The sequence below is a fragment of the Lutra lutra genome, chromosome 14 (assembly GCF_902655055.1).
Source record: "Lutra lutra chromosome 14, mLutLut1.2, whole genome shotgun sequence".
Lineage (NCBI taxonomy): Eukaryota > Metazoa > Chordata > Mammalia > Carnivora > Mustelidae > Lutra > Lutra lutra.
Window position 1 is genome coordinate 46,815,188 of NC_062291.1, and position 26,451 is coordinate 46,841,638.

General features: G+C 53.4%; 1 protein-coding gene across 1 annotated transcript in view; it reads right to left on the minus strand.

The window, feature by feature from the left end:
• Positions 1–6,299: 6,299 nt before the first annotated feature.
• ANTXRL (ANTXR like) overlaps positions 6,300–26,451 on the minus strand; it is a 57,141-nt gene continuing 36,989 nt past the window's right edge. Inside the window, exons 10-17 of the mRNA XM_047702547.1 lie at positions 20,402–20,500; positions 19,067–19,136; positions 18,412–18,502; positions 16,640–16,828; positions 15,491–15,526; positions 14,338–14,421; positions 12,801–12,878; positions 6,300–7,194 (exon numbers count right to left, since the gene is read on the minus strand). Coding sequence (XP_047558503.1) covers positions 6,967–7,194; positions 12,801–12,878; positions 14,338–14,421; positions 15,491–15,526; positions 16,640–16,828; positions 18,412–18,502; positions 19,067–19,136; positions 20,402–20,500 — 875 coding nt within the window. The 3' untranslated portion in view covers positions 6,300–6,966. The remainder of the gene's footprint in view (positions 7,195–12,800; positions 12,879–14,337; positions 14,422–15,490; positions 15,527–16,639; positions 16,829–18,411; positions 18,503–19,066; positions 19,137–20,401; positions 20,501–26,451) is intronic.

Here is a 26,451-nt window from a genome sequence, read left to right on the forward strand (position 1 = left end):
AGAGGCAGAAGCAGACCATCTGCTGAGCAGGGAGCCCGATGTGGGGCTTGACCCCAGGACCCTGGGAACACGACCTGAGCTGAAGGCAGCTGCTTAACCGGCTGAGCCACCCAGGTGCCCCTGATGTAAGTCTTGTGTTCAAGACTTAACATAAGTCACGTGTTCAAAGTCTACGAGCTATTCACTGTTGTGAATTCATTTAAGTTCAAGTTTCTCCTTCTTCCTCCTCCTCCTCTTCTTCTTACATCTCTGGCAATTAGAACATAGCTTTCCTTATTTTTTTTTAACTGGAATTTGTGTTAAAAGTTGTTCTCAGCATTGAGGCTTCAGGGGAGATGGATGGGCACTAGCTTCTGAGGGCACGAGCCTGGCAGAGGTATGGGTTTCCCCCCGGAGTGTGTTCCTCAGCCCAGGACAGGCACAGGAGAGGCAAACAGTTGGTTTCATCCACTTGACTCAGAGGTTTTACCCTGGGCATGTGACACAAAGAAATGAGGCCAGGGAAGAGCAGCGTATTGGAGGGAGGTTTACCTGGGTGTTGGGCCCTGGGGCCTGTGCTGGAAAAAAAGTGGGGATGACTCTGGGTGGGAGGTCCTGATGGGTTAAAAAACAATGGGGTGGGAACAATAAGTCAATAAACTGGACATGTACACGATGTTGGCAAGAGGGAGATGTCTCAATTGTGCGGTTGGTGGCTTACGAGGTTTAGGGTGTGGTCAGGGGTAGGCAGGTGGCCTGTAGGGCAAACAGGTGGAGGCCGAGAGGTCAAGGTTAAGAGGTCATGGCGTTGTGTGTGACATCCCATGGATGTCGAGGTTTGCTGGGATAACAGTGGGCATGGGGCTGCATGGCCGTGTTAGCTGAATACAAGGTCTATAGTTCAAAGGAAGGAGAGGGATGGTTGGAGGGAGAGGGCAGAGAGTGGCACAGCAGAGTGGCAGGGCTCTTCCCTGAGTCCTTGACTGTGAGCAAGGCCCATCCTCTGGGGCCCACTGGGCTCTGGAACGGGGGCTGAAGCAGGTCACTGGCACGGACCTGGTTGCCCCAGCTGCGAGTCTGCTTAGAACAGGAGGTGGCATGGGAGGCCTGTGGGTTGGAAAAGTACTTGTTGAGGGTTTAGGGCACTGTAGGCCCCCCCCATCCCCTGCCAAGTACTCTCCTGTTTCTCCAAGTTTTAAAGAAATATCTGCAGTCTCCAGAAAAAAGAAAAATAGTGTCATCAATGATGGTGTGGCAGAAAGCAACACTTAACGGACATGCAATTAACTAAGTGGTGATGCAAACGTCTCCATGTTTGTTCCATGGTTCTGCTGAGAGCTGACGGTTTAAGATAGATTTTTAAGCTAGGCTAGTAAAGGAGTGTAAGCTTTGAGCGCCATCTTCTGGAACAATCCACCACATCATCCTGGCCTCCCGTCATTCTCATGCCCATTCTCAATGAGGCAACTGGGTACCTAATGCTTGAGGCCACAAGTTAGGACAGCCTCTGGGGTGGGGGGCACTGCAGGAGATGCCCATTGCCTCCTGTGCCTTCCCTCCTCTGGGACCCCAGGGGACTTGTGCTGATTGAACCCCAAACCCATCTCGGAGTGGGCTCCTGGCCCCAGCTCCCTGAAAGGAAGAAGCCCCTAAGCTTCTTCCCCTTTATGGCCTCCTGTCTGGGAGGCAGCTCCTCTCACCACCAGCCATCTGCTTGCTGAACCAGAGTGTGCTTCCCAGGGATGTCCCCCACCCATGGGTAGCGGGAAAGAAAAAAATGAAGGGTCAGGATTTCTGGTTACAAGAAATCCATTTTTGGATTTGAGAATCCCATCTCACCTTTGGGCTCATGAGCTGAAACCCTTGGCATTCTGCATGTCGTTGGAGCCCCAGAATTTCCGCAAGGGTCATGAACATAAGGCAGTGGCCCCCCTGAATGTCGAGTCACCAACATGCTTTTCTTCAGCTCCTCACTTGTCAGAAGAGAAGATGAGTCCCCACGGTCCCTTCCCGATCTTGCCATCTGACCTGAGCAACTAGGTCCTGACCCAGCATTGTCTCAGATTCCCAGGAGCTGCCACTTGGGAGCCCTCACTGCGTGTGTGAGGATGGGGTGCTGTGCACTCTTCATGCTCCATCTCCACGTAGCTGTCGTCTCTAAAGAGGAGACAGTGGCCTGCCTGTGGTCACCCAGATGGTCCTTAACCATGGAGTCTTTTCACAGGATCCCCCAGGTCCCCCAGAGCCCACCACTTGGAAGGGGACTCCTGACAATATCAGTTGATAAATGGCTGTTACGGGCTGAACTGTGTCCCCTCCAGGTTAATCTGTGGATGCCCTAATCCCCTCAGTACCTCGGAATGTGACTATTTGGAGATGGGGGTCTTTAATTTTTTTTAAAATTTATTTGACAGACAGAGGTCACAAGTAGGCAGAGAGGCAGGTAGAGAGAGGGAAGAGGAAGCAGGCTCCCCATGGAGCAGAGAGCCTGATGCGGGGCTCAATCCCAGGACCCTGGGATCATGACTTGAGCTGAAGGCAGTGGCTTAACCAACTGAGCCATTCAGGAGCCCTTGGTGATAACAAAATTAGGTGAGGTCACTAGGGTTGGCCCTGTTCTCAGATGACCGTTGTCCTTAAGCGGGAGATGAGGACACACAGAGCAGAGGCCTGTGAAGGCGTAGGAATAGCAGGCCATTTACAAACCAAGTAGAGAGGCCTCAGCAAGCATGAAACCTGCAGACACCTTGATCTTGGACTTTTAACCTCCAAAATTGTAAGAAAATAAATTTCTGCTCTTTAAGCCACTGAGTCTCCGGTACTTTGTTCCGGCAGCCCATGTAAACACGGTACCCCTAGATGGACAGACACTGCACGTCCTTCTGCTGTTAACTGAGCCCAGACTGCACACGAGGGGCCAGCCTTCTCTGTCTCCCACCACTGTCCAAGCCCAGCCCCCTCCCCCAGCTGGCACAGACTGGGTCTGTAGGTCGGAGGCAGCAGGTGGATGTGGGACCCCGAGAGAAAGGGCAGGTGCCAGGGGCAGGTGAGAGTGGACCCTGAGAGGCTCCTACTTGCTCACATGGCTCAGCTTCTTGGGGCATCAGGAAGCCAAAGACAGTGAGAGAAAGGAGCAGGAGCGAAGGATGGCGGGTGATGAGGGGCCACTCACTGAGAGACAGGTGGATCAGGCTCCCCAGTGTGTGGCAGAGGATGTTGGAGGCAACTGCTCAGCCCATGGTCACACCCTCGACCTGCTCCCACACCCTGTGCTGGGCCTGACAGCAGCCGTGTGCCCACAGGGACGTCCTTCCCCCATGGCACAGCACTGGGGAGCAGCCGTTCAACTTGAGCAGGGGCCGGCAACTGGAGACTGTGGGCCACTGGGCAGCTGAGGGCACAGGGAGGCAGAGAGAGCGGGATGGACAGAACTCAGAGACCACAAGGCCCAGAGGCGGCCATGTTTGCAGGAGGGCCTGAAAGAGGCCCTTCCCCCATGGGCTTTCCAGTGTCTGGTCTCTCCTGGACTGGTGGCCTCTCTGACCACAGGTCCGGACCTGTAGCCAATGTAATTCTGTCCTGCTGCAGCCCGCTGTGCGGTCAGGCTGTGCTCTCCTGCAGGGGGACTCCTTATGGCAGGATGTCGCCGACCTTCCCATGGAAATTGTGAGCAAGCTGGGGTCACATTCTGAAATGGTCTGTGAAATTTTTGAGCTTTGCGACTCATCTGAGAGATTCACGACTTCACAGTAGAATTCTTTATATTGAAGAATGTAGATTTCATATGCTCCCCAGGGCTCCTCCTCCTCCAGGGTTGGACCAAAGTCCTGTCTGCAGGAGGCCTACATGGCTGTTCCCAAACCACCCAGTGCCAGGCCTGCGCAGGCCTTGTGTCCTGGTGGCTCTGGGGAGGCTAGGTCCCTGGGCCCTCTTGACACAAGGTAGAAGACAGATGGAGCTCAGACCACTTGTTTCCTGCTGCAAATGGCCAGATGGTACCAAGGGCCTGGCCACCTGCTTGGGGTGTGGAATGGGAAACAGGGAGAGCGAGGGGAGCTGATGGATGTTTCTGTAGACTAATTTAGTGCCTGAGCAGATTGCTGAGAACAGCATAGCAAGAAGCACTGGGTGGTGATTGAGAAATAGTGTTTCCTTCTGCCCCACTGGCCGCCTCAACACCCCGGGCCCACTCTGGGGGGTCCCGGTGCACCGACTGTGACAGGGGAGGAGTTCCAACATGGAGATGTGTGTGAGTGCACTGTGGCTTGCACACTCGTGAAGGAGGCCTGTGGCTGAGCCAGGTGGGATCTGAGGGAAGCTCCCAGATTCCAGAAGCACAAGCTTTGGCCCAGGTCCACTCTGCGTCTATAGGGGCAACTCCAAGTGACACCGAGAGGTACTCAGAAAATGTCTGAGGGAAGGAGTAAGCATTGCCCAGTATATTCCCCCTTGCACATGTTTCAGCTCAGGACAGCTCAGATGTCAGACATTTTCTAAAAATGTCCTGCCCTGCCCAAAAACCTCAGGCAGGAGGTGGAGACAGGTGATCTGCAAGTCAGCTCTCAGTAGTGGGCTATGCCCCTTTCTCCTTCACAAAAGCTAGGAGCCCCAGGTTGATGACAAGCCGGAAGATCTGCTGAGCTAGATCCCGGGACGGCAGGGCAGGAGCATGGGTCCGGGAAGGGGTCTCCAAAGAAACTCCCTTTTCCTGATGCCTCCTGATACTGTCCCCACCAGAAGCAAGGCCAGGGTCCATGGCTGCGGGGCTGGGGTGGGGGGTGGTGGGGGCAGGCCTATGTTTCTCTCAGATGTCTGTGCCTACTTCCTTCCTCAGCTCAGGGATGAGGAAGGAGCAATGAGCCCAGGTTTGTATTGGCTAAAAGTAAGACAGCTCCCAGCGCCTGCTAACGAACAGGCATGTTGATGTCGGTCAGGACCAGACCTTTCTCCAGATAGGGTCATGGAGGCTCGGAGAGGGCCAAGTACCATCCTAGGGTTCAATGTAGCTACAACGTTGGAGCCCAGAGCCAGTTAGAAAAGTGTCCTTGGACCTCTCAGGCCGGGATCATGCTTTCACCAGTTATAGACAAAAGACTTTTTGGGAAGAGATGAAATCTCTCTGTACACATTCATGTTGTTTTAACTCCCATTCTGTCCAGTAAAAAAATGTTTCACACATTTTTCTTGGTATCACAAATACAATAAGCATGTTTTCCCCGATTCTCAGAAGACTGAGAGTCGAGCCACCTTTTCAGAGCTGGATGTGGTAGCTCTTGGCTCATTCGTGCTTGGCCCGTGGACACCAGCTGCTCTGTGAAGGTGGTCCAGAGCCAGTGGTCCCATCCCACGCTGCACAGGCATCTGTGACCTACCTATCCAGAGCCTTCCCCATGGGGCTGCACAAGGGCGGGGCCACCTCACCACACTCTGTGTTTACACCACCTGTTGTTTTCACTCTTGTAACCCCAGAGCGAACCCAAGCATTGACTAGGGCCTCCCATTCCATGAAGGACCTCGGGAAGTGGGGCCTGGAGCAGTTGCTTGTTCTCTTTCACGCACCTATATAGTTGTTCTGGAATGGGGCCCAGAGCGCGGTCCAGTGAAACTATGAGTCCAAGCCGCAGGGTTAAGCCTCCTCCTCTACTTCCTCCATTTTGAATTGGCTTATTTCTCTGAGACACGGTGCACCTGGCATTTTGTGCTAGGAAAAGCTCTCTTAGAAACAGCTTGTGAGAGGCACCTGGGTGGCTCAGCCCAGGTCATAATCTCAGGGTCCTGGGGTCGAGCACCACATCGGGCTCTCTGCTCATTGGGAAGCCTGCTTCCCCCCTCTCTCTGCCTGCCTCTCTGCCTACTTGTGATCTCTCTCTCTATCAAATAAAACAACAACAACAACAAAAACAACAACAGCAACAAAACCAGCTTGTGAGATGGATGGGCTGGGGGACGTGCCAAGGGCCCACAATGGGGTGGGAGATGTTCTCTGTCACTGTTCCCGTCCTGGCTGGTGGCAGGACACGGATCTGTGGCCCAAGCCATGACAGGATGGGGAGGTCAGGAAGGGGTCCTTGAGAAAGAGCAGCTCCAGATATAAATGCTTTGGAGAGTTACACTGCAAACACTCACCACATACTTATACACAAGCCACGCCAGGTAAGACTTTTACTTATTTATTTATTTTTTTAAAATTAGGGTCATGGCTATCCAGCCACTTTAATCCATACAGATTAAAAACCCAAACCTGACATTTTTTTACCTACACTAGTCTTACAGAAATTCCACCGAAAAGTGTAATTATGACATTGAAGGATATGAGGGTGGAGGCAGAGAGGACTTTCATTTCCTATCAGTTTGGGTTGGAGATGACTGGGTATGGTCCTGTTGAGGGCTCACGGCCAGTAGGGGAGGTTGTACATTCTCTAGGGAAATGGAGAGAGTCCTCTAACGTTCTTCTGGGCTTAGGGACTATCTGGGGTATCTGGAAAAGAGAAGTCGCCCTGGCGGCTGGTGAGCTGTAGGGGTTTGCCTCTTTCTAGGACACATTCAGAAGCGGGGGTAGCCAAACTCTGAAAACGAGGACTGTGGAGTGAAGGAGGGGAGAGACTCAAGTTTTCCCCCTGCACAAAGTTAGGGAACAAAGCACAGCATTGCATTCATATTTCAGAGACACTGGGGCATTTTTTTCAAGGACCAGAATTTGCCCAGGACCCCAGGCGTTGCAGCCCTTGGTGACCGATGAAGAGCTGGCTGTGGGAGGTGGGAGGCATCCATGTCTGCATCCAGCAGACACCAGGGCGCTCTGTCCTGGCAGGAGCGGTATAGACACGTCTCACACAGTGCAGCGATGTTCTCCCGGTAACAAACTCTCTTGCTGATCAGCAATAGATTCCAACTCCTTTGACTGCAAACCAAGACTCAATACATATGTCTAATTCAGTGCACAAGGGCTCTTAATAATCTGGGGGTTTTGGTGCATTAGAGGCTGGGCTAAGGGGGCGGGAGTGACAAAGTGGTTCCGCAGACTGCCCGGGTAGGGGGAGAGATCAGCGGCAGCATCCGGGAGGGGAGCCGGGAGCACGTGGGGAGGGGGTGCTGGCACCGTGAGTAGCAGGTGTTGATGGGGAAGCATGCCTGGCTGGACGGAAGGCAGACCTTCCCGCTGCAGGGCAACTGCCTGCAGAGGGGCTTCACTAGGGTGAAGTTGAAGCACCGGCCCTGCAGGGAAGAGGAGAGAGAGACGGTCGCTGAGACGGCACTGGAGCAGAACACTGGGGTTTCTCCGGCTGCTGGGGCCTGCCGAGCACCTTCTCTACTTAAGCCCATGCTATTCCTGTTGCCCAGATCCCCACTGATCCCTCTGCTGGATCTGTGGGAGCCTCTTGGTCTCCAGAAAGACCCTTCAGTCCTCAAGTGCAGTGAGGCAGACTTGGGACTTCTGTGGACCTGTCATTCATTCATTTGAAGTGTTATCTTGAGTACCTGTGAGTGACAGAGGGCCTGGACAGCTGCTTTCTCTTATTGGGACTGTCATCATCATCACCCTAGTTTTAAAAATCCTTCCAGGGGCGCCTGGGTGGCTCAGTGGGTTAAAGCCTCTGCCTTTGGCTCAGGTCATGATCCCAGGGTCCTGGGATGGAGCCCCGCATTGGACTCTCTGCTCAGCTTCCCCCTCTCTCTCTGCCTGCCTCTCTCTGGGGCTTCCCCCTCTCTCTCTGCCTGCCTCTCTGCCTACTTGTAATCTCTCTCTATCAAATAAATAAATAAAATCTTTAATAAAAACCCCTTCCAACCCTTGAGAATGACCTTGGCTTTCCCTCCTAATGTAGCTACATTAGAAAAACAACATACCTAAAACCTCTGAGACCCCTTGGGTTTCTAAGTGTGTTCTCAATGAACCTGGGACACCTGGAGCCAGACCTTATTCTTTTTCACACCCACAAGATGTTGAGCCAATTGAACTTTTGGGAAACACACACTTGGGGACCTGCACCCTTCTGTGCAGAGTGGAGACGAGCCCAGAGATGGGCAAGAATTCCTTGTAGTGACTTTTGCTAGTGGGACAGCAAGACTCACGTACATTTTAAACTGTCACTTTGTAGGCCACATTCTATGCAACATCACCTTAGGGTCCATTAGGTTAATATTTTATCTTTTACAGGTAAGTATTTTTGCTTTTCCTGATTGTAAAAGGTAACACTTGCCCGTTGTAGAGGATCCAGACAATACAGACAAACATGCACAAGGAAACAGAAGTTGCTTGTTTTCTAACCATCCACGGTAACCACTCTGAATAGAATCTTGAACTCTATGCAGATAGCAAGTTCTTTGATCCTTTATCAGCAATCCCTTTTAAGATCTCTACTCCCTAGCTGGCCATTCTCACTTCCAGACCCACAGCCCAGGCGTGCGCTCTGCGGCCGCCCTCCAGCTGGCTCCCCATATTATCCCTGCTCGACTCACCTGCCTCCTTCTCCCCAGCCTCCAGGGCATCAGGCCCAGCCTTAGGGTCTACTCGGCCCAGACCCTGTCCTGAGCCACCTGTGTCTCCAGTCACCTGTTCATTCTCACCTTCTTATGCACCCATGGACCATCCAGGTCCTCAGGCTCCGTGTTTAGGCCCACTTGACTGTGTCCATTCCACCTTGTTCTGCACTCCTCTAGTTCAGACCACATAGGATCCTCTCCTCCAAGCAACCCCCTAGCTCCATCCCTGCCCCAGGATATCACATCAAAAACTCCTAAACTATTCTTAACTGTTCTTTTGTGTGTGTGTGTGTGTGTGTGTGTGTGTGTGTAAACTTAAAATCAGTTTTTCCTAAACATGTTCATTACAATTCCACTAAAGGAGAACTAAGCCCATGAGTTCCTCTAGGAAAAGCAGGGGGTCTAGGTTTTCACATTCTCAAATCTTCTTTCTAGCGATGAGTAAAGCTCTGTGGTTTCGTTATAGTTCAATACACTCATGCTACCCAGATGCATGGGAGTGCTGCTATTGAGAATAGATTGGAATCTTGTATCTTATCTTTATTTCTACCTCTTTTATTTCTGCTTATTTACGCCAGAATGTGAACAGATTATTCTAGACCTAGCAACTGCTGGAGGATCCCTCTGATTTTGTTAAGAGATGACTGTGGGGCACCTGTGCTGAGGTCCACCCTCTCCCCCATGCCTGAGTCTATCCCTGGGAGCTGCGGGCTGGATCTGCCCACAGGCAGCTGGGAGGAATGAGGGGCCCCATGTGTTGGGGAACCCTGGAGGGACACAGAGACCCTGAATCTGTGGTGCAAGTGTCAAGGGGTGAGTGGAGGAGTTTGGGCATTGAGGGGGCTCTCCTTCCTCTCTGCCTTCTTACCATTTGATGATCTAAGCCAGTGACCCATCACTTCTTCCATCAGCTCAGGTCTGCACAGGTGAAGGACTATCCTTGAATCTACCGGCAAACAGTCGCTTGCTAGCCCTAACCTCCGGTGCTTTAAAGCATTGGCTCCATTATTGCATTTCCTGCTACTTCATGAGGAATATGTACATGTGTGCACATGTCCTTGCACGTGCTTGGGCATGCATCTGTGTGTGTGTGTGTGTGTGTGTGAGAGAGAGAGAGAGAGAGAGAGAGATTGTGTGAATTTTGGGTCAGGGAGAGGGGAGGGTTGCAGAGCACAGGGGGGCCAGCTGCTATCACAATCCCAGAGTTACAGGTGAGACCTTCCCCAAGTTCACTGGCTTGATAGTTGCCTGTCAAGTTCAGACTTCCGGGGGGGGGGGGGTAAAGCCATGTCCCAGCTTTGTCACACACGCCTCCCTGGTGCAGCTTCCTCTGTAGGTAAGGTCAAAGGCTCAGGAGCTCCTCGACCACGAATGCATTGTAAGGCCCATCTGTATCCAGCTCTGCTTGTTCCCTGGAGAAACTCTTTTCCGGCAAACATGCCCAAGGTCTGTCAGCAGCATATTAGGTAAGTAGGGTGTTGACATTCACAACTGTTTGCCCATCTAAGACACTGCACTGTGGACAGAAGTGCATTCCACGTGTTTCCCTACTGCCCTCATAGTCTGGTACAGGGTCAGAGCATGAACTTGGACGTGAGCCTCCCCTGGGGTCATTCATTGCCCTGCCACAGCCCTCCACAACCCTGTCACTTCAAGTCCATCACTAACTTCAGAGGCTCAGTTTCCACAGCTGTGACATGCTGAGAAGTGACCACATTGCAGAAGAGAGATACAGTCATACGGCAGCAAGGCGCTGGGCTGCTGGTGCTGTCCCAAGAGCTTCATGCCAGGGCCAGTCTGGGCAGGAGACTTAACTGTGTGGGCCTCAGCTCTCTCCCCATGGAGGTGTGGGAGATGGAGGAGTCGGTTGTATAGAGCCCTCAGGACAGTATCCATCCGTCTGTGGGCTCTGTGTAAATGGCAGGGACAGTCCCTGGAAAGGAGCTGCTGTGCAGAGAGCCTCTCGGGGGGCACACAGATTACACGCCTGGGGACACAGTTCTAGGACTATGGGCAGCACCTGCGGTGGGGGAGGGTAAGGGGGCCTGATTTTCCTGGCGGAACTAACAGTACCAGTATCTGTGAACTAGTGCACTGCTCTGGGATAAGGCAACGAGTGAAGAGACACTGATCTCACAGGGGAGCCAGGGTTTGGGTCAAGATTAAGCAACTAGACTGAGTCTTGCTGTACCATTTTGTATATGTCAGTAGGGAAAGTCAGTCTAGAAGGGAAATTTTTCAGAAAAAATCTGGGGATTTAAAGGTGGTAGGGGTGGTGGTGCGGAGATCGTAGTCATTTTACAAACATCTGCAGTATCCGCTTTCCCACATGGAAGCCCCAGGCCACGCCCATCTCTGACCCCAAGCAGCCTGGGCTAGGGGTCTGGGCTTGGGGCCGTGTTGGTATGCAGAGACTGCAGGTCCCAGTGACATTCAGACCCTTTGGTTTCTGGTTGACTAGGGCCTGGGACCAGTGCACTGAAGGCTTAAAGAGAAGGTGCCAGAACCCTGCACATACTGCAGTCCTGGGGGTTCAGCAATACTCAGGACTCCAGGAGGATGGTTGGAGGGACAAGGTCAGAAGGGGACAGATGAGTGGGGAGGGAGCCCCTCCCACAGGGCTTAGTTAATGGGCTCCCAGGTCTGCTCAGGATGAGAGGATTGACTTCAGACAGCCCTGGGTGCTGAACTTGCTCTCCGTCGGACTTTGCTGCTTTCCTGACCTCTCGGACAGTGTTTGGCCATCGGCACACACACACAGGGTCCCTCCTGGCTCCAGAGGGGGCTGGGCCAGTGCCAGAGCTGGCATGGCAGGGGTCTGGCAGAGCCGTGGGCAGCTGGCAGTGCCCCACAATGCATGAGTCTGAATTCTGCCACCCTTCATCTGGGGTCTTAGGAATGTGACCCTTCTGGAAGGTCGTTCAGCACCCTGCCCTCACCTGGATGGGTAGGATGGCCCTTTCTGGTATCCCTTCCTTGTTCTCCATCTGGTCTCAGGCCTCCCTCCATGTCTTGCTCCATCCCTCCGCCCTGAGTGGGCACCGCTGGGTGGATTCAGGGCACAGGGTTGGTGTGGTGCTCATGTGACCATCGTGGGGCTGCGGTTCTGGGAAGAGGCTCCAGGAGAATCAGATGGAGAAGGGAATTCTGTGTGAGCATGGCTGGGACTGAGAGCCCTGTTCAGACCCAGAGCCCGGAGCCCAGCCCCAGAGGAGCCCTGGCACCTCTGACACCAGACGGTGGCCCTGCTGGGGGTCAGCATGCATCGGGGGTGTCTCCTCAGCAGTGTCCCAAGCCCCTCAGGCCTGCCCAGGACTCCGAAATGCCCACCTGGTACCGAGGGAGAGCCGTGCTTGCCTGATCCAAAGAAGTGACTTATGTGGTCCTCACTAGGGCTTCTGGGGACTTCAATGTCCTCCAGGCCCCTGGGCCAGTCTGAGCAAAGGGTCTGAGACCTGGGAGCCAGGTGAGCCAGGAGCATGCTTTTCGTGGGCCCTCGGTCTGAGCCTTGTAGGTATTTGTGGGGTAACCATCATGGGATCAGGATCCTGACCTGACAGGGGGAAGGGCAGGGAGAGGGGTGGAGCCAGGGTCTGGGGTTCAAGTCCAGCGCTGCCACTCCCAGGCTTTGTGACCTGGGGTAAGTCACTAGACCTCTCTGTGCCTTAGCACCCCCTTTGGAAAGAAGGGCATATTAGTAGTACTTGCACATGGGGTTGCTGGCAGGAGTACATAGTGAAAATATGCAGCGTTCTTAGACTGGCAGCTGGCCCACAGGAGGAACTTAGAACAACAAGTTGTCACTAATATTCAGTTCCATGGAGGACACCTGTGACAAGCTGGCTTCTCCCTGTTGTCACAGGCAATGACACAAGCAGGGACTCTACTACCTGGTAAAAGCTGTCAGTGTTTGCCAACAACATGGGGGTGTCGCCATGCCCTCCACCAGTCCTGGCATAAGACTGAGCCATGCAGGAGAGTCTCAGTGGATGGGGGCAGCCAGCAGACCTCCAGGGGGAAGCATGGTGGGGAGGGATGATGGTGAGGGGCCAGGAGAACTCTGTGGCTGGCCTCCCTTTACAGCTTCTTTGACTTAAGTTTGGAGGCGCTGGGTCATAAGAACTTTCCTGTTATTCTGGAGAGGATGTGCACGAAAATGCAGGTGCCAGACCCAAATCGGCCTGTGAGGCTCATGAACACCACCTCTCCACGTCTTAGCATCCTCCCTGGCCGGTGCCTGGACACAGTCTCTGGCCCACAGTCCCTGAGTGCAACGGTCAAGGGCAAAGAGCAAAGGCCTGCTGGCCCATGGGGAGCATCCCTGTGCCCCTGCTTACCTTTCTCTTAGGCTGGCACCATATCAGTGGCACTTGGTTGCAGCTTTGAACAAAGTCACAAAGGGTATCCAGTTTGCCCTGAAAAGCAGATGTGGCCATGGGGAAGCTGTAGGCATGGCGGTCACCTCCAGAGGGTATAGTCCTCTCTGACTTGAGATGGTCCCAGAGGGCTGTGTCCCCAGGAACACACTGAGGGAGCCCTGTAGCATCTACCTAGGGCAGGGGCCTGGTGGTCTTGTGTGTTTGGGGTCTCTGGAATCTGAAACATATCTTCCTCATGCTGGGCTGCCTGGGGCCTCCCCATCCCTGTCCTCAAAACCCCCTGCAGGGTTGGGGGCTCCCTCACTGGGTGGGGGCCTAGCACGTCCTGGGGTGAGAACATTTCCTGCAGACCTTGTCCTCCACGAGGCTCTGGTCTCTCCATGTCACTGGGTCCCCAGAACAATGGAGTTAGCTCAGTCCCTCACTCAGCTGAGCAGACGGATGCAAGGCTTGCAGCAACCACTCGCATTTCTGGATACTTTTAATAGTGAACAAACCTTGCTCAGAATTCTCCTGTAAAAAATTTCCTTATTTACCCCAAAGATGCAGAAGTAGTGAAAAGAATGGCCATATGTATCCCAATGTTCATAGCAGCAATGGCCACAGTCACCAAACTGTGTAAAGAGCTGGGATGCCCTTCAACAGATGAATGGATAAAGAAGATGTGGTCCACATATACAACGGAAAATTATGCCTCCATCAGAAAGGATGAATACCCAACTTTTGTATCAACACGGACAGGACTGAAGGAGATTATGCTGAGTGAAGTAAGTCAAGCAGAGAGAGTCAATTATCATATGGTTTCACTTATTTGTGGAGCATAAGGAATAACATGGAGGACATTAGGAGAAGGAAAGGAGAAGTGAAGCGGGGGGGAAATGGAGGGGGAGACTGTGGACTCTGAGAAACAAACTGAGGGTTTTAGAGGGGAGGGCTGTGGGGGGATGCATGAGACTGGTGGTGGGTATTAAGGAGAGCACATATTGCATGGGACACTGGGTGTTATATGTAAACAATGAATCATGGAACACTGCATCAAAAACTAATGATGTACTGTACAGTGACTAACATAACATCTGACCAGTGGGAGCCTGTTTATGACTGGGCTTGTGTTTCATCATCCCCCTGCTGGCTGCTGAACACCAAGCCATTGCTGGAGCTGCTGAGCAGCTCTGAGTGAGCCCAGGACTGGCAGGCTGTAGCCAGCTACCAGCTTCTGCAAACCTGGGCCCACGCCGAGGGGGAGACCCTAGTGCTGGGCCCCGCGTGGTAGTGGTGGCAGAAGCCCTCCCTTTCTGTTCTCTCCTGGGCCTGGGGATCAGGGTGCTCTCTGCTTTTTCTCTAGTGCCAAGGGATCAATGTCAGTTTCAGTAAAGTTCATTTCCACCCCAGCCATAGTTTCTGGGTCCAGGCCTGTGAAGCATGAAGTGGCTGCCCTCATTCTCCCTCAGCCCCACCTGCAGGGTCACCGCACCCTCCCTAAGGCCCCTCTCACCTCTATCCGTCTTATTCCGCCTCCCTGGCACCCACAGGGGATCACCATTGTTGGGCATGTCTCCATACATTTCCTCGCTGGCTCCTAGGAAGAGAAAGCAGAGTCTGCTCCTGGGTCTGGCAGCTCCTCGGTGTAGACCCATGACATCTATCCTCTAGCACCTGTCCAAGCTCTGCCCACTCAAAAAAAGCACAAGAGAGTTTTCAAGGACAAATGAGGAGCACCCTGCACCAGGACAGTGTTCTCCATGTGAAAATAAACAAATTCCTTTTGTTTGCAGAAATGGCTTTACCCGCCCTTGGGGGAGAAGCCCAGTCTTGGGGTTGTGCAGTGTACAGGAGAGCTGGCTGGGTGGGAGCATTGGCAGGGAATGGGGCTGCACTCACCTGACCCTGGCAGATCCTTTCTCAGCACGTGGCACTGCACCCAGTCCCAGTACAGCCACAGGCGGTGAGGCCTGCTTCCTACCAGCCATCAGGCTCCGGTACCCTCTTCAGGACACTGTGTCCCCATATAACTCCTTCTTCTGGGACCTGGTTTGGGCCCCCACCCTGGGATATCCAAGCTTGCTCCCCTGACCCTTGCTCTCTGTGCTCACCTGGGTTGGGCCTGTCTCCCAGCTCCATGCCAGGTAAGACACCTTCCAACCTTCACAGCTCCTCATGTCCCTAGTGTCCCACCCTAGCCAAGCTCCTGGCCCTGTCAGGGGACAGGGATGGAGATCAACGATATGCAGCACAACATACATCAGAGTTTGGGCAGAGGACCGATGTTTGAAATCTAAGGTTCCTACTCTCAAAGTTCACCCGACTCTCTCAAACAGTCCCTTGGAAATTGACCCAAAGTCCCTCTATTTTAATAGGGATCCCGGTGCTTGCTGAAACGGGCTCCCTCAAGTTGCTAATTTGGGGGCAAAGGCCCTGGAGCAGCAGAGCTGCATACATGGGAAGGGTGTTATGAGTCCCAAGTCCTTCTGAGGCCTCCCCTGTCCCTCAGTTACTCTCTTCTTTCTGCCAGCTCTCTTTGCCCAGGGAGCTGGGAGGTGCTGTGGCAGGGGGTGCAGATATCCCACAGGCAGCAGGAGCCCTTGTGTGTGAAGTTCAGTGTGGGCATCGAGGATGCAGACCGCATCAGGACCAAAATCATGACTTACCCTTTCTATTATATGCACCGCTGGTATCTCCTTTTTCTAGAATGTTAAAGAGACATGAACATAGGCTGGAGCGGCATGGAGGGAGCTGGCTCCACCATGCAGACAGGAGGGGTCCCTATAAAGTAGCAGTTGGACAGAACACAGACTTTGGAGTGTCACTCTACATGCCACTGCCCATGGGTCTCCAGTCAACCAGCTGCACTGCCCTGAGCCTCAGGCTCCTGGGTTATTCAAGGAGGATTGGAGCTCCCTGGAGGGTGCACGGGGAGACAGCTGGACTAGGCTCCCTGGTGGCAGAGGAGGGAGTGGCAGAGGGAGCTCCACCTCTCCCGCAATGAGACCTGCTTGTGTTCTGCAGGTTTGTTCTGTCCTTTCCCACCATCTGCCATCCCCTCTTCCTTCACCAGCTCTGGCTGGGGCCCTCTCAAACCCAGCAGCCAGTGTGTCTGCGCTTCTCCCTCCCCCCAGGGCCAGTATTTGTCCTTTGCTAAGGCTCTGCTTCCCACACCCTATGAAGGTGACATTTTACCCTCCACCCCCAGATACCCATCCAGACCAGACACAGGACTGTAAGTTCCTGAGGGCAAGGCTGGTGTCAGGTCCATTCCTGGACCTCTATGGCCAGCAAGGGGCCCAGCATGCCCTGGCCCTTAGCAAGGAGGAAGGAAGGACAGACATCCTGGATGAGGGCAAAGATTCTTGTTGGTGTCTGAGGCTCAGTTGTCCCAGAGGTCAGGACCCCTCCCAGCCAGCAGGATCCTCCCTTGGGGCCCTCAGTGCCTCCTGCAGGGCCCGGCCTCTTCCCTCAGCACCAGAGGCCTTGTCTGGTGCTCAGTCTGTCTGAGTCTCCAGAAGCCTGGCTGCTATGAGGCCTCCCTGGCATCTGGGACCTAAGGTTGCTTCTCCCCAGCGGCCAGGATAGCTCACAGGCCACCTTCAGAGATATGAATGAGGCCAGCAGCCCTTAGACACAGGGTGAGTCTCTGCCTGGGAGCAGAAGACAGGCGGTGCCTCTGGTTGTTCCTGTGAGGACCTGGTTGCTGATGGGCAGCTGCTACAGGCAGAATCTGGGGGTGAGGCTGAGAGGCTGAGTCCCTCATGCTGTTGGCATGGTCCCAGGAATGGGACTATGTTTGAGATGTTACTTACCTTTCTGAAGCAATATCGCCAGATGCACCAGATAAGAAACGGGAGTAAGACCAGGCCTATGACGATCCCAGCCAAGACGACAGGGTTCATATCTGGAAGATATGTTTTGCTAGGTGGTGATGATGTGACAGGCTGGACTGGTAGTAGAGGGACATTTGGAACGGGAAGTGGAATCTGTTCTGGCGCATTCTGCAGAAAGCACACATGTCAGCGACAGGGGTGGGCATGAGTGACCTCTTACTGGGATCATACCCTAGTACCCACACCAGACCTCCCCATCCACCTGTTCCTATGGACCTCAGATTTCCCCACCCCAGGGAACACTGAAGGCTGGAGGACAGAGACAGCACCCAGAGAGCCACTGAAGAGCTCTGGGTCACAGAGTGCACCACCGGCCCTGCTCAGAGGCTCTGTCCCAGAGCCCTGACCAGGGAGCAGAATCCCCATGGTGGGACAAAGCCAGTCCTCACTACACCCCTTGGCGGACATGCTGCACAGCCCTGCCCTAAGCTAACTGGTCTCCTTTCCCAGAGGCAGGGGAGGGAGAAGACTAGTTCTGTGTCTAGGAGAAAAAGTGGCTGAAGGGAAAGGCAGGGTCGGAGCCCAGGGTGGTGTGGCTCCTCCTGAGGTCTTTCTGACATGTGTCTGCAGGGGGCGGACTGTCAGTTGGTGGGACTCCTGATGGGCACATAGGTGAGTCAGTCTGCTGATTCAGGAACGTATGTCCGGGCATAAGCGAAGACCCAGTCGGAGGACTGTCAGCACTGCTGGAACTCTCCCAGGCTGGGACTGAACAGTACAGTGGTGGCAATTAGGCACCATTATCCCTTCTCCCAGGCAGCTGTCTTCTCCATCCTAACGCTCTCTGTCGCCCATGTCATGGTGCCCTATGCCAGGTATCCAGAAGACATGGAGCTCTGAGGAGGAGGAACCTGGGAGCAGAACCTTCTTTGCTTATGTGCCTGTCCTTGAGCTGAGCCCCAGGCCCTTCCCACAGCCCTGGTGGCTTCCCCTCCCATTGCAGGAGAGTAGGGTTAGAGAGCGCTAGCAGAGCGGGACAGCTGAGGATCACGAGAAAGCAGTGGACGTAGAGGGGAGGCTGATGGTCTCTGCCAAATGACCGGGGAGGGGGGTTCCCAAGTGGCCTGGGGCTCAGGCCAGTGATGGGCGTATGTGGGCTCAGCTGTACCAGCAGCTGCATCCATATGGTGGAAACACACCCGGCCCCACCCTCCAGATGCCCTGTGTCCGGGACCTGGATTTGGAGTGTCCCAGTGTCCCAGAGGTCCTGGACTCTGGTTCCTAGCCCACAGCCCCCCAGCCTCTCTCAGCTGCCTGGCTGGAATGCAGGATGGAGCTCTGAGCTCCCCCGCCCCCACCACAGCTGGGCCAGGGGAGGTGGCAAGGGAGTAGGCAGGTGTCAGAGGCTCAGCACCATTTCTAGGGTCTGCTCAGGGCTCTAACTGTCCCCTTTCATGTGCCTCCAATGATACTTGGTTCACAGAGAGCAGAGTTTCTGCAAGGCCGGGACAGGTGGCTGCATGCAGGAAGTCCTGTGGTCCCACTCTCAGGGCACCTGAGAAGCCTGAGTGTGGGGACAGCTTGCCGATGGCTGAGGGCCCCAAGCTGGCTGTGAGAAGATGCCCCAGCTGCCTGTCTGCAGGAGCCACTGCTCAGGCCCTTGGCACCCTGTGCTTCCCTCTTGCCCCCCAAGGTGTGTGTCCTTCAGCATAGGTGTTCTGGACCGCCCAGGAGGGAGGCTGAAGTCTTACCCTGGCGCTCATGCAGTTCTTGCTCGTGATGTTAGCACCGCTGCTGATGAAGTTGATGCCATTATTTAGGCTGACTTCAACGAAGACCACCCTAAGCAGAGAAATGGCAGAAAGTGATCAGCAGCCTGGGTGGGCAAAGCTCCTGCACGCTGCTCAAACCACAGCCAGCGGCGCTCCTTGCTCTGATTTGCTCATTGCACCGTGGGGTCACCAGTGAGCACACGGCATGGGGAAAGGGAGGGGCTCATCATAAGCACTTTGAGTTTAACCTCTGCATTGAAGACTGACCAGGCATGAGGAGCCTTACATGAGGTCAGATGTCCTTGTGGCCATGGGCTAAGTTCCCAGGGAAAGTGGCTTGGTGACATTGGATTCCTCTCCATTTACAGAATATATTGGCTTAGCTCTCACCAGCTGCCTGGAGCTGAGATACCATTCCTGGAGTCATCATCTCCAGTATCCTCCCTCCTCAGCAGAGACCCCGCCACAGCAGATCCCTGAGCGTCTTGTGTGACCCCCGACAAGGACAAGTGTTGACAATGCCTTGAGCCTTCTTGGAGAGACATGTTTTCCCCAGCACAGGTGGCATGCCACATTCTATGTACCTTACAGTGATGGAAACTGTACATGTGTGGCCCCTGACCTGGGCACTTACTGATCTGGATTATCTATCTTTACTCCTGGGCAGATCACGGTGTTTTCCTCCACAGAGGTGGCTTTTGTACCTAAATGAAAATCATGAGAGAATACTGTCAATGGCATGTCCACCCACCCATCTTTCCCTTTCAGCTGGTCCCCAGCAAGCAGATCTAACACTCTGGCTGACACCAGCTTCTCTTTCTGCCTTCCTCTGGGCCCCTACTGTGCACCAGGCCTGTGCAATGCTCTGGTTGAACAGAAAAGGCAGCCTGAGTCCCAGCTCCCTAGGGTCTTACATCTGAGGGACTGGAGGGAGACAGACTAAGAACTAACTAACAAAGAACAAAATAAATGTAGATGCAGAGAGTGACAAGTTCTGAGACAACAAGAAGCAACGGAAGGCACAGAGAGTGGAGGAGAAGGGGCAGGTACTTAGGAATGGGGGACCTGTCCTGACCTTTAGAGACACCATTTCCCTTAGGGGACTGAAACATTCATCCTGCAGTGATGCGTTGGCCGGAAGTAGCTCTGGGTTGACCAGATGGCCCTGGAGGAAGATGTGACTGAACATATTATAATCAAGTCAAATGATGGCATCAGGGGGCTAATTGGGAAGGCAAAGGAGGATGCAGCAAGTCTTCCTGCCTCCCCCAGATCTCTGGGGAGAATCATACCCACTTCAGCACTGAGGGCACATCTGCCTGTCCACCAGTGTATTTCCTCAAGCCACTCGACCCTACAGAGGTACGCCTGAGCCTGTTTCCCAAACATTGGTTTACACAGGCAACATGGCTTAGTTAGTTCAGCTACCATATTGGCCTCATTTTACGGTAGAGAAAAGAGAGGCTGAGAATAGATTCCTCATTTGCTGAAGGTCACACATGTGACATATGCCTGTGCCAGGATTCCAGGGTCCGGGCCTGGCAGCTGGCAGCCTCTCTCTATCCCAGGTGACGTACCCTCCGGGGAAACTACCAGTGTGCCTGGCCCACGCTCAGAGCCCCAGGGCTGCCTCTGTTTCTACCAGCAATCTCCATGGATTCGGGTCCTTGTCACTCAAGGCAAGTGAGTGCTGAGCCAAGGGAGGAGAGAGCAGCTCTGGGGCACACTCTGCACCCAGAGCCATTCTCAGTAGGGTGAAAGCCCTGCTCCAAGAGGCTCTTGTGTTTTGGGGTTGATGACTTCCCAACTTCTCGGTCAGATCCCTCCTTCCCCTTGTCCACATGGGTCTATCCTCACAATGTTCACAGTGCATGGTCAGCAAGGGCTCTGAAGGCCTGGCTGGCTGAGGGGAAGGCAGCCTGAGGTGGGGAATTTGTCACTTGGAGGCACCACCAATGGGGCTACTTACTGAAGGACTTATTTTCACTGAAGATGAATTTACAAATAACTTCATCCTTCTTTTTTGCGTTATTAAAGCCTGTTCCAGTAACCATCAATTCATAGTTTTCTGCAAAGACAACATTCAAAAGACTGTGTGAGGTGGGGCTGAGGGTACCTCTGTCTTCCATGGCAGGCCACCCCCAAAATGGAATGCTTAGGGATTCCTATGAGGAAGCAAACATGTCAAAACCAAGACGTGTGATTCCCCTGGGCCAGATCCTCACCCAGTGTCACCAAGGGTGCACTTAGAGTGTCAGGGGAGGCTTAGGTTCTTGGGGGGGCTTCTCACCTCCACTCCTGACATTCGGAGCCCATTCAGAGCCCCTGCCTCTTGCTCTGCATATCCTATGAGTCTGTGACCCTGCAGAGAAGAATCCCCCAGGGAAGGAGAGCTCCTGTCTTTGCAGTGGTTCTGGAACTCTACAGATGATTTTTCCCTGCCTCCTCCTGATAGGCTACAACCAACCCACGTGGGGTTCAGCAAACACTTCCTCTATCAGTGTTGAGACAGGTGAAGGCCTTAGACCCCAAACAAGGTGCTGCAGCTCCCCTGGAGCTTCTGGGCTTCTGAAACAAAACCAGGGGGCAGCTGGTGGGCCTGGCCCTCTGGGAGTTCACCAGGCTAACAGGCAGGTCTTCAGCGGCAAGCCCAAGGCCTCCACCACTGCCTCCTGTCCCAGCTGGGCTAACTCCCCTTCCTGAAGCTTGATTTGCCCTAGCTCAATTTACTCTCTGGGTATAATTCTTCATATTAGCAGAACTGGACCGGCTGTCCTGATTCCTCCTTTTTCCCGTCTCCCCGAAGCTTCCATTGATCAGGGCAGTGTCAGCAAATGCTCTGCTTTGAAGCACATAGATTCTAGACCCGTGGCCCGACGCTGGTCTGTTGATGTGGGTTTTCAGGCTTTCAGGTGTTTTCCAAAAATGAGAGTTAGCATTGTAAAGCCCGCACATTTCCCTAGTAATCCAGATCACTAGCTTTCTTGGAAAGCAGGAACAGCTGGCATCAGTGGGTTTGTATTTCCATATGCCACTGCCCAGTTTCAGTTTGGGGGAGCACTCCCCGTGGCCAGCACCTGCTTTACTCCAGCACACCCCACACTGCAGCCTCTCATCCCGACTCACCCCTCCTGCTCGTGGCAGCAGCCTGGCCCGACAGATGGAACTGGCCCACTCAGGGCTGACTTGTTGACTCTAAGTGATGTGTCTTCTCCCACACACAGTAGCCAAATCTCACAATGCTGCTTTGAATTTGATTGTGCCAGGCTCCCTGTCATACCCTCTGAGGACCTGTCCCTCCATGACACAGGGTTCTGAGATTGGCCAGGAAGGAGCCCTTGAGATTGTCTCCTGTGAACCCCTTTGCCAGCCCAGCTAGGGCCAGCCCAAGAACAGCTGCCGCCCCTCAGTCTCACAGAAGTAGCATTTACACTTTACATCCCAGGATTTTTTATTGCAAAGAAGTATTTCCTTGCAAGACAGAACTGTAAACGCATAACCCACATTGTTATTAGATACAGGCAGAGAAGGGAAAATTCAGCGGGCTGTGTGTGGCTGCAGGTGAGATCAGGCTCCAGAGGAGGCCAAAACAGCAAGAAGACTCTTCCTGCCACTAGCAAACAGGCAGAAGGAACCAGAAGTGCACAAATCTGTGCCAGGCCAAGGTGTGTAACACCGGAGTTCATCCAAAATAACACTCCTCACGAACAGCATATACTATGGGCTGATCTATACTTTCCCTCACCTCCCAACATGCCCGCACTAGGCATTATGCCCTAAGTTACACAGAAGGAAGCTGAGGCTAAGAGAGGGCAGGTGGCTTTCCCTGGAGCCCTGGCAGGTACAGGGCTAGGATCTGACCTCATGTGCCCAAGGAAAGTCCCCCTTCTGCCCCCTCTGCTCTTCTCTTAGTTCTGAGCAGCTATCACCAGTTTGCCCAGGATATAGGGCGGCCGCTGAGGGCAGGGCTGCCTGACAGCCTGGGACCTCACAGAGCCTGCACTCCTCAGGAATCTTGCACACTGTCCTTCTGCCCACATGCCCCCTTCCCATGAGGTGTGCACTGTAGCCCTCGGGGCCCTCCTCAGTAGCAGTGCCATATGTGTCCCCAGGCACTGCCACTCTCAGAGGGTCCTGTCACTTTGGCAAGACTCAGTAAGTGGAAAGCAGGGTGATGGGCTCAGATTTCTGAGCAGAAGAGATGTGGAGTTAAAGGATTTTGCTCTGTCCAGTAACTGCTCCTTCTGCTCCAAGACCCCCCACCCAATTCCTCCAACAGTAACCACCACTGGATGAAAATGAAGCACATCGGCTTGTGGGAGCTGCATTTCCTACACAAGGGGCCACTGCATCCCAGCGGTTGGGTGGCACAAGGACCCGGATCCCCTGGAAGGGAGACTGGTCCTTCTGGATGGAGAATTTTCTTTCTGGAGAAGAAGTTGTACAGCGGGCCTCCCAGGGCTCCAGAGAGAGGAGCTCCCCAAGAAGGCCAGGAGGAAACCAGCAGTGAGGAAGGGCAACCCACTGACCATGAGACTGACAAGGTCACATGAGTGGACGTGACTGCCCTGGAGAGGGTCGGGCTCTGGGAACACCCCCCTGCTGCTCGGCACAGGCTCTTTGGGAGAAATCTGACTCTACTGACCAATGTTTATCCTGAGTGTCCTCTTCATGCTGCAATCCTACCTGTGGGATTGACCCAGGGAATCCTGACCCATGCCCACAGAGAGTGAGCCTCATGGTGTTCACAGCCTGCTGTAGCCACATGTTAGGAACGACCAGAATATTGACCAGGGAGACTAGTGAAAGAAATTTCCTCCATCTGTAGAATGGAATATGTACTGATGGTTGGGGAATGTTACATACTGCACGACCCCATTCATGTAAAAACATCCTTGGAAAGCATATTTAGATAGCTCTGTATAGACATACGATGAATTATCTGTGGTAGTTACCTCTGGCAGACAGAGGATGGGATGAAAGGGGAGCTTGATCATGGTAGATGGATAGCAGCTACCCATGCTGGTGGCAAATGTGTCTCTGCCCAGCACCGTGGGTCTTGCCTTCCCCCTCTGGGGGCTCCTGCCCCACACAGCCCACCCTGCCCTCTGCACACAGTGCAGGCCCTGCTCACTGGATCTCTGAGGAGAGCCGTCCTCTGCCCTGGGTCCTACTACGTGCCACCACGGACTCGCTCTGGGCCAGTCACAGACAGAAGAAAGAATGACAAGGTGCCCCCTCCAGCCTTCCTCCTTGACACAAAACTCCAAGTCCAGCCAGCACACACACAGGAAGGATGAATCTCCAAACCACCATGCCAAGAGTACCAGAGCAAGCATGATGTTCAAACATAGTGTTCGTACCACATGAGTCCACCGAGAGGATGTTGTAAAGGAGCAAACTAGCCTATGGGAGAAAAACTGAGAAGAGCAGTTGCCTTCAGGATGGGGGGAGGGGGGCAAGGATCGCCCGGCAAGTGATCTGAGGGGTTTTCTGGGGTCAATGGTAAACTCTGGGTCTTCCTGGGGGTGTGCATTTACCAGAAGTCATCAAATGATACACTAAAGTTTGCTGCAATTTAAAAGAGAACTCTTTACAAATATCGGTGTAAATAGTGAAATACATACAGAATGATGGGTTTTGGGGATGAGGTAGCCTGATGCCTATAGCTGGTTTGAAACGCAGAAAAAAATAAGATGCACTGTGTCTGTTTTTGTGTGTGGGCATAGATGGGTGTGTTTGCAAGACAGAGAGAGAGCACTAGATAGACAAAACTATAATGAAATATGGTCAGATATTAAATATGAACTGTAAAACCCAGGTAGTGGAGATGGGGCTGTTTCTTGTACTGGTGTTTCCACTTTGCTGTAGGTTTGGAAATTTCCTTCACAAAGTCTGAGAAAATATCAAAGTACTGAATGGTAAAAATAAACGGTGACACAGCCAAGGCAAAGTCACGGCAGGTACAACGTGACAAGTGACTAATGAGAGGGACAGAGCAAGGGCTGTGGGAATCCAGAGGGGCCAATGAATCAGGGAAGGGGCAAGGGGTAGACTCCTGGGAGTGAGGCCTCAAAGGAGGGGTGGACTGAACCCTGGAAAGTGGACGGAGGGGCTTGCAGGAAGCCCAGTGTCACCCTTCGCCCCAGCCTTAGAGCTGAGGGGAGACCTGCCTGGCCTTGATGGGGGCTAGGGACCTCACACTCCCAGGCCAGGCTGGGGTTCAGGAAGGGGCCTGCTCAGTACGTTCGGGCCCTGTGTAGGAGATGCCAGCCTGAGCCACCACGGTGGAGAAACGAGGAGTCTGTGCTCACCCCTGCCAGCTTTTCTAGGTGCTCTGGCCATGGGATTTATGCACCTTGCAAAGACCAGACACTCACACAAGTCACACTAACACCAAACACCCACACAGGGCTTGAGGACACTGAGCCAAGGATGGGCTAGAGCCCAGGCATAGAGGCAGGAAGGCTAGCAGAGGCCTCTGCCTCACCATGGAGAGCATCCCAAGAGACTGAAAAGGTCCTGTCTCTCATGCTCATCCCATCTGCTTCCCAAGGCTCCCTGACCCACTGATTTATTTCGAATGACAGCCTGATGAAATGCCTCCTTTGATTTCATTTGGGGTCCAGGATCCTGCCTTGAGCTTGGCCTCCCAGTGACTGTCACGTTGTGGCAGCTTCCTCAAGAGGGCAACAATTGAAAAGGTCAGAACAGGAAATGCTGAGTTAAGCTGTCAGTGGGTGTGTGGCAGGCACCTGTCACCCTGGCCTGGCCACCATGGGGGAGGGGCGATGACTGCCATTTGCACCTGCAGTTTGACAGGCTGCTGCGACGCCATGGCCTGTGCGTGTCCAGGGGACATAATCAGAGAAACGAAGCTGTCAGGTCAGCTATACGGCTCAGTGCTTTAAACCAGAAGAGCCTCCTTGTGTGGGGTGTCTTCCCCACCTCCCCCCCTCGCGCTGCAGGTTGGTGCAGAAGACAGGACGAATCAGAGAGCTGCGGCTCACAGCTTATTTGGCTGGAGGTGCTTTCATCCGGGATGATTTCCCCACACCCTCCACACATGGCCTCAGCACTGCGGCCAGGGGCACCATGATGATGGGAATATTAGTACCACTACTCCTGCTTAGGGCTGACCAACTTCTACATCCTGTGCCAGTCCTCATAAAATCCCCTGGCCTTCCGTCTCACATCTGCTCATGGGTGTTGTTATTGCTACTTCTTGGAGACAAGAGGGGAGCTCACAGATGTTCAGTGGTTTGTTCCGGGTGGCACGTTCATGGGCAGCACAGCCAGATGTGAACACAGGTCTGTCTGACCCCGTGGTCTGTGGCACTATGCCCCTACAGTTACGAGTGCAGAGGCCAGAGCCAGCCTCTGGGTCTGCATCTGGCTGGATCCAGCTCAGTGCTGTTAGCAGTGGAAGAAATGTGCTTATCCATCCACTTCCGCTGTACTGATCCCCAGTGGGCACACACAGAGCCCATTACGGAGAGGGGGCTTCTGTCCCAGTAGTCACTGCATAGGAGTTCTCACCAGACTGACACAGGGACCCCTGGATGGGGAGAGGGCACCCTTGTGAAGTTCCAGATGTGAGGGAGAGGAGTTCCCCATAACCACTGGATGAGATGTTAGCTGTATCTGTATGGATGCCTTCTGTCTGGCTACGTTCCCAGTATGACGCTGGCCATTGAACTGTGTCCAATTCTTTAGTCATCCATTGAGATAATGTTTCTCTTCTGCACGTTGCTGATGTGGTAAGTTACACTGATATTTTAAATGCTGAATCGGACTTGTGTTGTAGGAGTTGTCCCTAATTATTCTTGATGTGCTGTGCTTTTTATATATTCTCAGATTTCATTTTACAGTTCTCTGTTGAAGGTTTGTAAATATATTTTTTTTCTTGTTACATATTCAACTTTTGGTTTTCGGGTTTAGAAAAATTACCACATGAAACTTCTTTGGTAATCATTTTGCCGTATGTGCATATGAAATAATGGTACTATTTTAAACTTA